This window comes from Carassius auratus, unplaced genomic scaffold, assembly GCF_003368295.1.
Source record: "Carassius auratus strain Wakin unplaced genomic scaffold, ASM336829v1 scaf_tig00007919, whole genome shotgun sequence".
NCBI lineage: Eukaryota > Metazoa > Chordata > Actinopteri > Cypriniformes > Cyprinidae > Carassius > Carassius auratus.
In genome coordinates, this window is record NW_020523890.1 from 85678 (window position 1) to 100175 (window position 14498).

Consider the following 14498-nt stretch of genomic DNA (forward strand, 5'->3'; position numbering starts at 1 on the left):
AGGAGCTGAACATGTTAAAACAATGCTTGTCAAATGCAATCATTCAAAACTATTTAGTATGTTAAGGCACCACTTTGGAAAATTATATGATTGAGACTAATTCTAAAAATTGGAGATGTTGAAACAAACTTCATGTTCAAGGAACACTTAATGATATGCTATGTGGCAAAACTCTTCCATCATGTGTGCAAAGGGATCTTCCATTCAACCTGGTCTTCCTGCTTCAGTTAACAGGAGTAGGCCTACATCATATATAAAATCATATGTGGGCTCAACCATACGGTATATGTTATTATGTAAAGATTTGGGAGCTGTTGACTGCCGCACATAGCTCATCATGATCATACCTCAAGACCACTCTTGTGTTGCAGAGGGTATGATTAATTGGGTGTGCACGTTTCCCATGCACCCAAAAATAAATTGGGAAAAAATCCTGAAAAAGCAGCCTCGGAAAATGAAGGAGAGCTTTGTGAGAAGACCCAATTTAAAGAAATAAAACATGATGAAAGGACCATAATGGCAGAAATGCTTAATGATGAAGACGTTGCTGACAAATCCAGAAACATTTACAGGCATGCTCTTAAAGGCTACTGTACAAAATGTGCGCCCCCTTCTGGACGCTTCGTGAAATTCTCAGCGTAACCCCCACACAAGAGGGTAAAGAAGTCAAAGTCAGATGTATTTTCCAGAGCGTCTTTTTATATAGTCTTTATTAGCTGTTTCTGGTTGAAGCACTTACAAAAATACACACGTAAAGAACCATAAACTTGTTTGGCCTGAAATAGTACATTTTATGAAAGCCTGACACACTCTCCGTACAGACACGCTGAACAAACAGAGTCAGAGTGGCCCCTGTATGTGCATTTCTCAAGGAAAAGAGTTAAATATGTTCTCTAATGGTCAGGCACATTTGGATCCATCATGTTTGTTGTTATGGACAGCAGGAGGTTTTCCGTTACCACACCAACCTGCCGGATCTGTCTGCTTTTGTATATGTTTTTCTGGGAGAAATTCAGATGCACCAGACAGTCCAAAAAACTGAGGAATTTGTAAAGACAACCAGACAAGCCTGAAATTGGAAAAGTGATTTTCAATAGCAGCCCTGTGATGGCTTAAAAACATTTTGAAATCATTCTATTAAGAAATTAGCATTTATACACACTTTTTATATGTCTGAACAGAAATATGGTGTAGACAGTAACTCACATTATTCATTTTGCAACAGTATTTTTTGGGGTCAGTACTGTTTTGTGCAATTTATGATTTTTTGGATTCAATCTATATATATCTACAGACAGACAGACAGACAGACAGACAGACAGACAGATAGATAGATAGATAGATAGATAGATAGATAGATAGACCACACTGTACACTGTAAGAAAGTCAAACTATATTGTGAGTGAATTATTGTTTACATCATGTTTCTAAAGATACCAACATTAAATAGGGAAATCCACATCATACAGGCTATCCATACCCTAAAAATGACATTGTTCGACCCAAATTTAGGACTAAAGTGTATCTTTTGCAGCTTTGAGGGGAGCTTAACAAGATCTAATCATGGGTCTAAAGAAAAAAGAAAAAGCCATCCTGAAGTGACATGCCAACAGTGGGCAAATCTGCTTGGTAATTACAGCCTTGCGATGAGAGGGGAGGTACTAGTGTGGTAGGTGTTTTTTAATGATGCAAGGGCCAGATATGGTATAAAAACCCTCATCATTGTGCTAGGCAGCAGCAGATCCTGTCTGGCTCATACCACAAGGATATTCAGAAGTGGGAGCCACGGCTGTGTTGAACTTCTTATTTATTTGGAACCCAAGTATGCCGGTAGGTTTGCATATTTTTTTCTTCTTTTCCTTTGGCTTTAGGTTACTAGGCCCTGATATTGAATGACATCTATCAGCAGGTGCAGATGGGAGGGTGCTCTTATTACTACTTTTGAGTTATGGTTTCAACCAAGTTATTATGAATGGATTGGAAGATGAAATCATTGTTTATGGTTGTCAGCTGTTGTTTACTTTAAAAATGGCTGAACCAATTGTTCCATTATAATATTTCAGCTTTCACCACCAGCAGTTTTCATTACATCATCACATCTAACTCTTTCAATTTCATTGCAGATTTGACCTCTGAAAATGGAACTACGAGTAGCAAGCATTCTTCTTCTCCTGGTTGCCTTGACGGCTGCCCATGGTGAGAGATATGTTGTCAAGAAGGTGGTGAAGGCCCCTCAGTACCAGCCTTACTCAGTAAAAAGCCATGGTATGTATAAAATTTTAAAAAGCTTTCCTTTGCTTTCTGCAGCGTGCTTTTGTCTGTGGTACTTGATCTAAATGAGGCAAAACTAATTTTAGGTAAAAAAATAAAAAATAAAAAAATAGGTATGCACATAGCAAAGCTGCATGATTAGAATCCAGCACACTGATTGGTTGCTGATACACAGTGCTTCCTCCAATAGTGTGATGCAACTTGTGTAAGGTTTTGAATATTCAAATTTTTGATTTGTTGTAGGCTAAAACATGCCATATCTTTAAAGATGCATCATACTATGAAGTCTGCTCTGCTGTCTTTGATTTTATTATTGAACACATTTTTTTAAAATAATTTTTTAGGTAGCAAAAATGCATTTTACATAAAACTGATTCTTTAGTTCTATTTAAAATTCATACATCGTTGTCCTATAATATCTTTCACTAAATTCCAGTCTGGAGTGTTAAACAATAAGCTGAAGGATGTACTGTATGGAAAAAAATTTTTTTAATCTGTTTTCTTATATTGTGCATAACTGTATGGTTTGATGAAATCTGCAAAGCTCAAATATATTTATAGAAGTTATACTTAAATTGGAATTACTGTACAATAAAATACTGTACATATTGATATGATTTGTTTGAGTAGAAGCAATTCAGTGCTGTTTTAGATTCTGAAGTATATGCACATCAAAACCAACCAACCTTTGAAAGTTAGGTATATAAATTAGCTTCTTAGAGACATGTTGAAAAGTGATTTGTCTGGGTGTGTCACAGCAAAATCTAGACACATCTGTTTTGTTTCATAAAAGCTGTGCCTAAAATAATGACATTTGGTATGGTGCAGTTTACAAACCAATAGATTTGACCACATGAAAGCAATCATAAAACTGAAGCCACAGCCACATAAATATATATTTTTAAAACAAGGATTATATTCTGAAGTGGAACTACAAAATGCACAAAAAAGAACAGATAAAGTCATGTAAAACAGACAACTGATTGTTATGAATATATGTAGTATGAATACAAAATATATAAATTACATTTAATGCTGAAGTACCTCTGATTTTACCTCTTGATTGCACTATATTTTCACTGTTTTTTTATTTTATTTTAAAATCATTTTCTAACTGTTTTTAAGTCCATTTTAAAGTAAACGTTTTAATCATTTTAAAAGTTTTAAAATTGCTTGTTTTAATTTTGTTATTATTTTTCTTCATGATTATTTTACTTTCTTTTATGATAAGCACTTTGCATTACCATTGTGTACGAAATGTGCTAGATAAATAAACTTGCCTTGCCTTGCCTTGATTTTAAGTTAAATTTACAATACAATATTTAAGAAAGAGTTATATCCCTTGAGCCTTTTGATAAATATTCTGGAATGCCTTTGTCAAGTCAAGTTTATCAACATTACAGCATGCAATTGCAGGAAGTGAAATGTTTCTGAAATTAAATTAAATAGAATCTCAGATATAAGATTTAAGGTTAAAATATAACATTTGAAACAAGTACTTTATTCACAAAAATGAAAAATAAATATATATATATATATAAGAAATGTAAATAATTTAACATACAAACATATTTATAAATGTATATGTATAGATTTGTCATGCATCAATACACAAGGTTTGAAATGTAAAATGTCTTATTTCTGATGTATGAACACTGTTTTTTCTTGAGTAAAAAAAAAGACTTAAAAGATCTGTAGAGCATACTTACATACTGAAGCTCAACTTGATACGGACTTCCTGTTTCTGTATCTGTGAACCATTCTTTAGTCAAACAATCACTAACAAGGCACTATATGTTTATAGGACCACTTTAAGTGAAACATTTCTAAAATCTTTCCAGATCTCTAGAAACACTGTATATTATAATGTTTATACTGGTATATTGTACTAATAGTGTATTGTCAACATCAAATTACAAGAACTCAATTCCAAAGTGGCAATTCCATCTATAACTGATTATTGCCACTGATGTACAGAATGAATATTGCCACTGATATGCTTTTTGTTTTATTACAGTGGTATCCGTAGCAGGAGAACCAGGCACCCCTGGTGAGCCAGGCCCACCTGGACCTCCTGGCCCCCCTGGAGAACGAGGAGAAGATGGTGAAGGACTGCCAGGGCCACAGGGACCCCCTGGACCACCTGGTCCTGCTGGTTACTCAGCACCTGGAAAACCTGGTACTCCAGGTGGACCTGGCAAACCTGGAGCCACAGGTGCACCTGGACTTAAAGGAGATACTGGTGCACCTGGTCATCAAGGCCCCAGAGGAATGCCTGGTCCTGTTGGTAGCCCTGGACCAGCAGGCATTTCTGCAACAGGCAAACCTGGACCAGCAGGTCTGCCAGGAGGAGTGGGACCACAGGGTGCGCCAGGTGTTAAAGGACATCCAGGTATTCCTGGTGCACCAGGACCAAAAGGAGAAAGGGGTATTGGGGTTCAGGGGCCCCCAGGTGAGAGAGGTCCAGAAGGACCAATGGGCGCTACCGGAAAGCCTGGTGAGCCTGGTGTTGGAAGACCTGGCAAGTCTGGGCTTCCTGGCGAACCAGGAAAATCAGGTTCACCTGGCCGTGATGGGGAAACTGGACCCATGGGTGCACCTGGTCCAAAAGGTCAAACAGGTGCTCCTGGAATTGGAATTCCAGGTAAACCAGGTGAGAATGGTGCTCCAGGTATGCCTGGCCCTGCTGGCCCCAAAGGTCCACAAGGTGCAACTGGTGCTCCTGGTGCTCCAGGTGTTTCAGGTTATGGCAAACCAGGTGAACCTGGTGCAAAAGGTGAGAGGGGAGTAGCTGGTAGCCCAGGTACAACAGGTCAGAAAGGTGAACCAGGTGCTAAAGGGCACACTGGATATACAGGTGCCACTGGTCCTATGGGTCCAGCTGGTCCTCAAGGGGCAAGAGGTTTCCCAGGTGAGAGGGGAGCAACAGGTGATAAGGGTGACCAAGGTCCAATGGGGCCTCCAGGGCTGAAGGGGCACACAGGAGAACAGGGACCCCAAGGCATTGAAGGCAAGCAGGGTTATCCAGGGGCCACAGGCCAGCCTGGTCCAAGGGGAGCTACTGGTGCTCCTGGCAACAAAGGAGATTCTGGCCAAACAGGTGCTCCTGGTGCCCCAGGAACACCTGGACCTGTTGGACCAAAGGGTCATACAGGATATCCTGGAGCAGCAGGTGAAAAGGGTGAGGCCGGTACTCCTGGAGCAAGAGGCCCCGTTGGCCCAGCAGGTCCTTCAGGTCCACCTGGCCTTAAAGGTCACCCAGGTATTCCTGGAGCACCTGGCCCAGCTGGTTTGGCGGCCAAGGGAATTCCTGGACCACAGGGTCCACCTGGACTTCCTGGATCTGATGGACCTGCTGGTCTTCCAGGTCCTGTTGGACCTCCTGGCCCTCCTGGACCTCCTGGTGAGGTCATGTTTGAGAAGGCCCAAAGTGAAACTTCATACCAAGTTCTTGTCAAAAGTCCTGTGTCTGCATTCACTGTTGCAACTGTGACACCTTATCCTCCATCTGGCACCCCAATTAAGTTTGATCAGATTGTGTATAATGCAGAGCAGCACTATGATCCCGAGACAGGTCTGTTCACCTGCCAGATTCCAGGAATTTATTACTTCTCCTATAGCATGCATGTGAACGGTGCTAATGCTTTAGTGGGACTTTATAAAAATGCTGATCCAGTCATGTTCACCTATGATGAGTACAACAAGGGATTTGTGGACCAGATGTCTGGTAGTTCTGTCCTTCAGCTCAATGAGCAGGACACTGTTTATATCCAGATCCCTGATGATGAGGCTAATGGTGTTTTTGCCGCTGATAATGTCCATTGCTCTTTCTCTGGGTTCCTGATTGCCTCTACGTGATAAGGTGATCAACCCCATCACTTCTAAAACATCACTATTTCTCAAACAAAATATCATGTTCTGCAAACCTTCATGCATAACAGACTGTGCTGTTGTTCTGAGAAATACAATCATCTCAACTTGAAAATTCCAAGCAGTGGTGCCAATAAGAAGGAAGTAATTTATGTAACATGTTATCAGGGGTAGAAAGCCAGTTAAAACCTTAACAATTTAATTTTTTTATTTGTGGATTGAGCATGTGAAGTTGTGTCCTGATAATTTCATGTCTTTTCCTCATTTTTATTTTTATGTTTTGTCTTTTTGTTTTCTTGTTGCTGACCACAGTGACAAATTAAAATCTGTTTCTTATTTTACTGTTATTGTTGTCCTTATATCCTTACTGATGCTCTTCCTGACATCCTTGTATTTGACTTGAATATTGTGAGATGGTGAAAATTATGAAAAACAAACTCACAATGTTTTCCTGAATGATTAATTTTGCTCTGTAAACCATAATGACTAAAATAAAATATTTCTAAAAGAGTTTTTGTCTGTGTTTGTGTTTTAGTATGCTGAATAATTTCATGAGTCATTTACTGTGATTTTAGACACATGGGTAACTACAAAAGTGGAATACGATGCAACAGAATTAAAACAGCACACACATCTAAAGGATATATTCCTATTTTATGTTGGTAGTTACAAAAAAAGGATAATGATAATAAATTCTGCAGTTTCAAGAGGGGTGTCTTTAAAAACAGGAGAGGAAAGTAAAGAGTATGCTTTGATGACTGTTAAGTTCACCCAACCAAAAGATGTTGGTTAAGTGGAAAGACAAGTCCAATAGAAGACAGTGGGTGGAGGCAATCAGAAACTGGGAGCCACAAGCCACAGGCAGGCACTGCATTTGGAGGGTTTGAGGGATGTGGTTGAATAAAAAAAAGACAAGAGCACCTGGAGGGTAAAATCGTTATCATCTGTTAGAACAGAGGTGGGAGCCACGTTTAACTGGCATATATATAAGATGAATATCCAGCATCTAAACTAGGAACAGGAATATTGGGTGAAAACACACCCATCTTGTGGTTCCTAGATTAGTGGTGGGGTTCATCTTGGAGTGCAGAAAATACACGGTTCTAAATTATCTTTAGCTTCTGTGGTTGGCTAAAAACATCCGAGTAGTGTCTGTTAACATTCATTTTATACTTAGAAAGCATCTGGCTTTTCTTGGGATTTAGAAGAAGGGTATTTACCAGGATAAATACACAAAAAAAGTTTTTCATCCCTCAAGGTCTTTGTGTTTTGAGAAAGAGGTGAGGCATGGCCTACAAACCCTCATATAATCACATAATTAAAAATTGTACTGCTGTTGTTCAATATATGTTGGTACTATGGGTTTGATGTTAGAGATGGACATGGAATAAAGATCTCAACCAAAATAACATTTCACTCTATTCTCCTGTAAATTCTCAAATTTGCTCAATCACATACATTTAAGGCAAATGCATTTATATTATAAAGAGAATATTTCAAAATCAAAACTCAAAACTCATTGTCTGTCTAAATCCTTTATTTTTGTTTTGAGTGCCCCTACAACGAAGGGGTAAAAGAAGCATTGTGAATGATTTGCACGCAGTTACATTCCATTTAAAAATCAAGTAGAGATGGTGCTGAAGTATTTACAAGAAAAAAAATAAAATAATAACCTACTTGACGATTGCACCAGCAATTTTTCAAACATTGGTGGAACTCTGCTGGAATAAAAACCACTTGGGACTGCATTACACATGACAGGTCAAATGTTTTGATGTTAAACATTCTAGAACATCATTCTCATTGAGACAGGAGTATTTCCAGAAAGGGGGGGGGGGGGGACATAAACTGATACCATTTATATTAAGAAAGAAAACATGACAAAGCCATTTTCAACATTGTAAAATCCAGCAATGACAAAAGCCAATACTAATACATAATGCTGCGCATTGCACAATGCAGCTGCTGAGGTTTTGAGCACCTATTTTAGTGAATTGTGTAATTACAGTAAAATCAAATGAGAACTGAACAATAACTTCTGTAAATTTATCAATGGTGTTGTTTCTGATAGCTCCTTTTTCCACACGCTTGATTTACCCAATTGTACGGCACCAGTACCTTCAACTAACATTTCAACTCAATGTCCTTACGACACTAACATAGTTCAACTACAAAAGAAAATGAAAAAAAAAAAAAAAAAATTGAAACAAGCAATGCTCTATTAATCTCAATCATCCGCGCACACACACCCACACAACTTGCACAACTGCTACAAAAAATTATGAGAAACGTGGGAAAATTTGCCTTTCACTTCCATTCATTCCATCCAACTTCCTTCCTTCAAAATGCCATATACAATGTAGTGGATGGAACGGGAATGGATGAAAGTATGGGAGAAAACAGAAGGTTTGAAATGTCATTGGTTTTTGTACAAATTTTCCATGTTTGTGCTCCTTGGACTTCATCTAAAACTGGCATTTCACCTCCATCTTACTCTGTGGCAGCGGCTGGGGCATCTGAGCTCTCTGCGGCCGCTGGCTCCTGAGGAGCAGCCTCTGCTTGCTTCTCCTCAGCTGGCTTCTCTTCAGCTACTTCACTGGATGGTTTTTCCTCTTTGTTTTCAGCTGGTTCCTCGGCTTTCGGTTCCTCAGCTGGAGCCTCTGCCTTGTTCTCTTCGCTGGAGGCCTCAGGCTTGGCCTCCACAGATTCAGGTTCATCATCCTTCTTCTGCTCACCATTCTCCACAGCTGCTGCTGCCGCCTCTCCACCTTCAGCATCCTTTTTGGCACTCTTCTTAAAGGAGAAACCGCTAAGTTTGAACGGTTTCTTAAAGGAGAAACGCTTTTTGGTTTTGGCAGGCTCACTGCTAGCTGAAGCAGAACCGTTTTCTTCTGTTTTGGCCATGTCTTCACCATTCGCAACGGCGGAACTCTCCGCTTCGCCCTCAGGAGCGGCCTTCTCTGCGCCTCCTTCCTCTGCCTTTGCTTCCTCTGCTTTTACCTCCCCATCGGCAGAGTGCTTTCCATTGGCCTGCACATCCTCCGTGGCTGCTTCTGCACTTGGAGAGGCATTCCCATTGGTTTTAGCATGGCCATTCTCCTGTGGGAATTAAAAAAAATGCTTAGAATGAGTTGTGTTTTTGCGCTGTGAAAAAAAATAAACCCCCAAATGTTTGCATTCTTTTCACTTTTTTACAATCTACAAAATTCTGTATGAAAACACTATCTGGAGTATATAGGTTCGCCACGTGGGTGAAGTCTCAAGCACTTTGTCTGGCTGATGCTGTTGCCATTTAAGTGAAAGCGTTGCAAGATGGACGAGTTGATCCACCAGCGCTGATCATACCGTGGAGATCATCGTTTGGAGTGCACAGATAGTCTTGCAAGGCCACTTCTCATATTAAACCCATTTCTCATATTAAATCCATGGATTGCGACTCACAGCTTATTTGTGCTTCCATTTTATAACAAGATGTGATAAAGGCGTGGTGATTTTACTGAAATGGCTTTGCACGACGGAAAATCTTGATAAAGCTACGACGATGTTTCTATTTCACTCGTTTTTAAACATGGGAATGAAATCACCGAATTTTAACGTTCACGTAATCCTATAATTTTAAAGAAAAAAATAACTTGCCGTTAAAACGCACTGGTTGACGTTAAATTGGGGTCCGTTCTAATCAACGTGCAAATGATTTTTTTTTAATTTAAACTAAATCTTAGAAATGTATGCTCATCATTTAATTTTATACAATAATAACATCGATATTTCATACAACGTGCTGATTTTCAGTGGAAATTGGAGAGTCCCTTTGTTGATAGGCTCATTGTTCATTTGAACCGACTTGGTTTTTGGTACTGCACACCCCCTCAAAACATCACACGCCTGTACAAAGATATTAAAGTTATTACCTGCCCGTTTGATTTATTCGCAGCCTCGGCTGGTTTTTCAGCAACAGTCTCGTCTTTTGCTCCGTTTTTGGAGATTTGCGCTCCCATGCTTTCACACGCAACAAAGAATCGCAGATCAAATGAATGAACAAAGAGCGCGAGCTTCTCCCTCAGACGCGTCGCGTGCTCGCTCTCAAGAGCGTCTGTTTTCAAATAAAACCGCGGAAAAAAAGATAACGAGAGGTAAAGCTGTGATCAACTGATCGGAAAAAAAACACTAATAATAGCTCTCTCGCAAATAAAATATATTATTTTGGGATACGAGATGGAGATAATGAAATTGTTCTCTTTTGATAATGAGATGCTGGATACAACGCCCAAATACCCCTGACGTCACAGAAGAGCTGCGTGAGCCAATCAGAGGCCTGCGTGAAGCCGGGGGAGGGGCTACACTCACGCACTGGGGGAGGAAGGGCGCGCAACCAGCAACTGGTGATTCAGAACCAATGAATCCAGTAACAAAGGTTTTGATTTTCTTTTTATTGCTGTTTTTAATCTTTAAATACTTTGCTGTTGCCTTAAATCTGTCTCTCAAACAACATTTATTTTGATTTCTTCAAAATACGAAGGGAGAAAGCGAAAAGCATAGATTTAAATGGCTGAGTATGCATTATATGCTACCACGTTGTCTAAATACACAGACACTACATAGACCAACCATAGACTGTGAGGCCAACACATAGATTTGTGAGCATTTCATTTCCAACGTTCCATCCGTGGATTACAATTTTCCAAATAAACATCCAGTAGCACACTGCATGCTTGATGAATTCGTTCTGAGGAATCCTGGTGACCTAGATTCAGTCACAGTTTATTGTCAGCCTAAATGGGGCTGTCTTGAATCACTGAAATAGTCTAAAGTGCGCTTCACACCTCCATACTAACCTCTATGCTACTAACTCACGTCACCATGGCAACTGCTCAACATCACAGCAGATTGCTCATAAACAATAATAATATTGTAAATCTGCAGTGGTGTAATATCTGTTTACGTCTGAATGAGTGAATGAACTGCATGAGTAATCCAGGAAATATAAGGGAAGATTTATATTGCATACAAAGCTGATGGATGTTTTGTTACACAGAGAAGACTTAAAACGTTAAAGCAAATCACTACACCAACCCAGTTTGTGCTGTCCAGACATTTATCTTTAAAAACATAAATGTAATATAAAATTAAATTAACAAGACATAAATGAATAGTATAACTTTAGATAATTTTAGGGACATTGGTTACAAAAATGCATCGCCATATCTTAAATAGGATTTAATGAGTGAAGACAAACAAAACATTTTAAAAAAAATCAGCTATAGCATGAAGTGACTCATCAAAATCTTGATAAGTATAAATAGTAAAATATCACAAAATCTGTTGGCCGACGCTGCAGTAACAGATGTTGATTTAGAGCGAGAGTCCACTGGCAGAGTTTCATTTTCTAAGATTAAAACTAATAACAACTAAAATGGTTGAAAGTCAGCCCAAACCTTGATCTGCTTTTGCTGATTACTGATTTTGAATACATCTGTAACATTGCATGTCAAATACACGCTTAGCCATTTTTTGGCAGTATAACATTGATATGTAACATGGAATTACAATTGGTTTTTGGCATGTACCAGTGGACCCTTTTCATATTTCAGAGGTTCTCAAAAGCGAAAGTAATCATAGTTGGGTAAAATTCTGGTGAACGGAAACTACATATTTTGCATTTGTGTTTGGCCCAGTAGCAAAACAAAAACATTTATATGGCTTTCTAAAAAATCTAGAGATTTATCATAAAATTATTCGAAAATGTATACATATAAAATATACCAAAAAAATAAACATATATATTTCTTTTAAAACCTTGATGATGAACTGTGCAAATGCATCATCAGTCTATGAAAAGGGCCCATAGTGATATATAATTATACAGAAGAGACTGGGGCTAGTTGTCATTTTTAGTAGGCACAATCGCATTTCCAAAAACCCCTGTTCTTCTAAACCTGTATGATATTCTTTGTCCACACCACAGACTGTAAAAAAAGATGATAGGGATAATTTTAGGAGAATTTTCACAAACCGAGGCTGTCATTCTGTCTAACATCTTCTTTTGTTTTCCACAGAAGAAAGAATGTCATACATGTTTCAAACAACACGAGGCTGGATAAATATTCATGAATCACAGAATTTAAACTTATTGCCAAACAATCCTTTTAAGTGATTTGAATATTTCCAACATTAGCCTACTAAAAAGAGAGTATTTTAAGCTTTCGGCTATTTTCAGCTAATAATAATAATAATAATAATAATAATGAAACAGCAAAAAAGTAAAATATCAAACCATTGAAAATATTATAATTAATAAACAAGAATGTCATGACTTGCCCCAACCTGACATTTATGAAAAGTACCCTCCTCCTGAGAACACCATACAACCTTTCAGTTAAAAGATTTGCATGAGGGTGCATTTACTTTGATGATATCGAGGGTTACTTTTGGCAGGCTAAACTGAAAAGTTTCACACCCTAAACGTTTTGTAATTTAACGAAATGCTCAGGAGTGTCTAGAAAAGAAGGTGTGCCTCACACGTGCGTGGATTATATATATCTATAAAAAGTATATTTCTCAACTCAGACTACACACCAAATGATTGGTGTCACAGGTTGTTGACGATAACAGAGAGATTTTGATGAGCATGACCAGCCAGTCCTTGTTTTCCTATAATAACCTCAGCTGAGCCCACGCTGCATGCATAGTAGAAGCAAGAAAGGACCATCGAGGAGGCAAATGTGCGCACGCACGCACGCAGGCGTCTTCTACGACATCCGATTGGCTGAGCGTCCTGTCAATCACACTCTCGGTCCCCAGAGAATCCGCCTCAGCAACGCCATCATCTGTTACACTCGGCGACAGGAGCAGCCTGAGCCGTCAGGGCCAATGTTGTTATTTTCATAATTCACCGAGATTTTATCAATAGAAAAAGCTGTCTGCAAATGACCTATTTTCGATTCTCTCTTTGCGGTGAAATACAAAACACTTCAGGCGACCCCTCTCTTGGTAAGCTTTTTTTTGATGGTCTGGCGTTTTTGATACACTTGGTGCAGACGATTCGTATCCAATGGATATTTTGGTTAATGGAAATGATTGGAGATGGAGGTTTTATAATCCTAGAGCGGGCGGACTGATCATAATGCTTTCGTTTTATCAGCCGCATGATATTTAGGGACATTTAACATCGAGAACGAGTGTATTTTGTGTAGGTAATATGGTGTGATGCTTTTGCTGCTAAGCGCTCGTCTCTGGCAGAAGGATTGATGCGCAGCAGAAAAGCCTTATGTACACAATTGAATGGAAGAATAAGGCCTCTGTCACTTGACAGTACTCTTCTTATAATAGAATGAAATCATACAATACCCGTTATCAGCGTTTACAATCACAAGTATTTGTGGGACTTAACCGATTTTTTATTTTTATTTTAGTACAATTTGTACAGTCTACTATTGATTTTCTAGTTGTTTTATGTCTGTTCGAATGTATAGGCAGTGGACCTAAGGCACAAAACCTTTTCTCCTCTTATTGCTTTCTTTATGCATGCAGAATGATAAATACAGGGTTAGCACTGTCATGGAAAACCTGGAAAAATCTGGGAAATATTAAATAGTCTGGGAAAGTAATAAAGCCTCAAAAGTCATGGAAATGTTCCTATGTTTTGAGTCTCAGAATGTCAAATCCTCCATTTATCAGCATTAAAATCTTTTTGAGACTTATAAAATTATATATATCTCTTAATTTAAGGGACTGGTTCCTGAAATTCCCCCAGCAATCTCTGTAAATATATTTACACAGTAATCATGAACAAAAAGTGAAAAATGACAGTTATTACTGACTTAATTAACATGTCTCCTATACATTTTTTTTTTTCAGGATGAGTATAAAATTATATCACTTTTAAATTTTCAACAATATAGGTAAATCTGTATTCCTTAGAATATATATTCTATAATGTCTGTGGTCGAGACACTTTTCTTGTACAACAAAAGCTTTTTCTTCTGAATTCTGTTTTCTACAGAATAATTATAGTATGTTAAAGAATGCTTAACTTATACAGACATCAGACTTTAAGTATTCTTCAGCACAGTGTGTAATACTTCCCCAGAAGTTGTTTGCCAATAAAAAAAAATGTCTTTGGTTTTTGTTTTGCCCACACAGGCAAAGGAGCAAATCGTATGTTTTCACATTGTTTTGGAGATTCCCAATTTTGAGATGGGGTCACCTAGTCACAATATTCCCAATCGTGTCTCACTGGGTAACTGTGATAATGAATCAGGTAAATTAAAGATTGATTTTGATGATTTACTTGTTGAAGGCCTCCAGAAAGACTGGAACAAAAAGGTCAAACGACAAAAGAAGAAAGACAAGCGTCG

The 14498-nt window shown here is 38.5% G+C and overlaps 2 protein-coding genes across 2 annotated transcripts; one reads left to right on the forward strand and one right to left on the reverse strand.

Moving 5' to 3' along the window:
- Window positions 1-1738: 1738 nt before the first annotated feature.
- On the forward strand, window positions 1739-6648 carry LOC113071727 (collagen alpha-1(X) chain-like). The gene is made up of 3 exons (XM_026245023.1): window positions 1739-1830; window positions 2124-2265; window positions 4289-6648. Exons 2-3 carry the CDS (start codon window positions 2139-2141, stop codon window positions 6127-6129), a joined length of 1968 nt encoding a protein of 655 aa, XP_026100808.1. The 5' UTR covers window positions 1739-1830; window positions 2124-2138; the 3' UTR covers window positions 6130-6648.
- A 1012-nt stretch (window positions 6649-7660) lies between these two features.
- On the reverse strand, window positions 7661-10381 carry LOC113071729 (myristoylated alanine-rich C-kinase substrate-like). The gene is made up of 2 exons (XM_026245024.1): window positions 10053-10381; window positions 7661-9240 (listed from the first exon to the last, which is right to left on the reverse strand). Exons 1-2 carry the CDS (start codon window positions 10137-10139, stop codon window positions 8632-8634), a joined length of 696 nt encoding a protein of 231 aa, XP_026100809.1. The 5' UTR covers window positions 10140-10381; the 3' UTR covers window positions 7661-8631.
- Window positions 10382-14498: the final 4117 nt, after the last annotated feature.

Bases quoted from the DNA above. Each gene is read 5' to 3' on its own strand.
- LOC113071727 (XM_026245023.1), top strand. From the start codon at position 2,139: ATGGAACTACGAGTAGCAAGCATTCTTCTTCTCCTGGTTGCCTTGACG. The intron at 2,266-4,288 runs GTATGTATAAAA...GTTTTATTACAG, and splicing joins TTACTCAGTAAAAAGCCATG to TGGTATCCGTAGCAGGAGAA.
- LOC113071729 (XM_026245024.1), bottom strand. From the start codon at position 10,139: ATGGGAGCGCAAATCTCCAAAAACGGAGCAAAAGACGAGACTGTTGCT. The intron at 9,241-10,052 runs GTAATAACTTTA...TAATTCCCACAG, and splicing joins CGAATAAATCAAACGGGCAG to GAGAATGGCCATGCTAAAAC.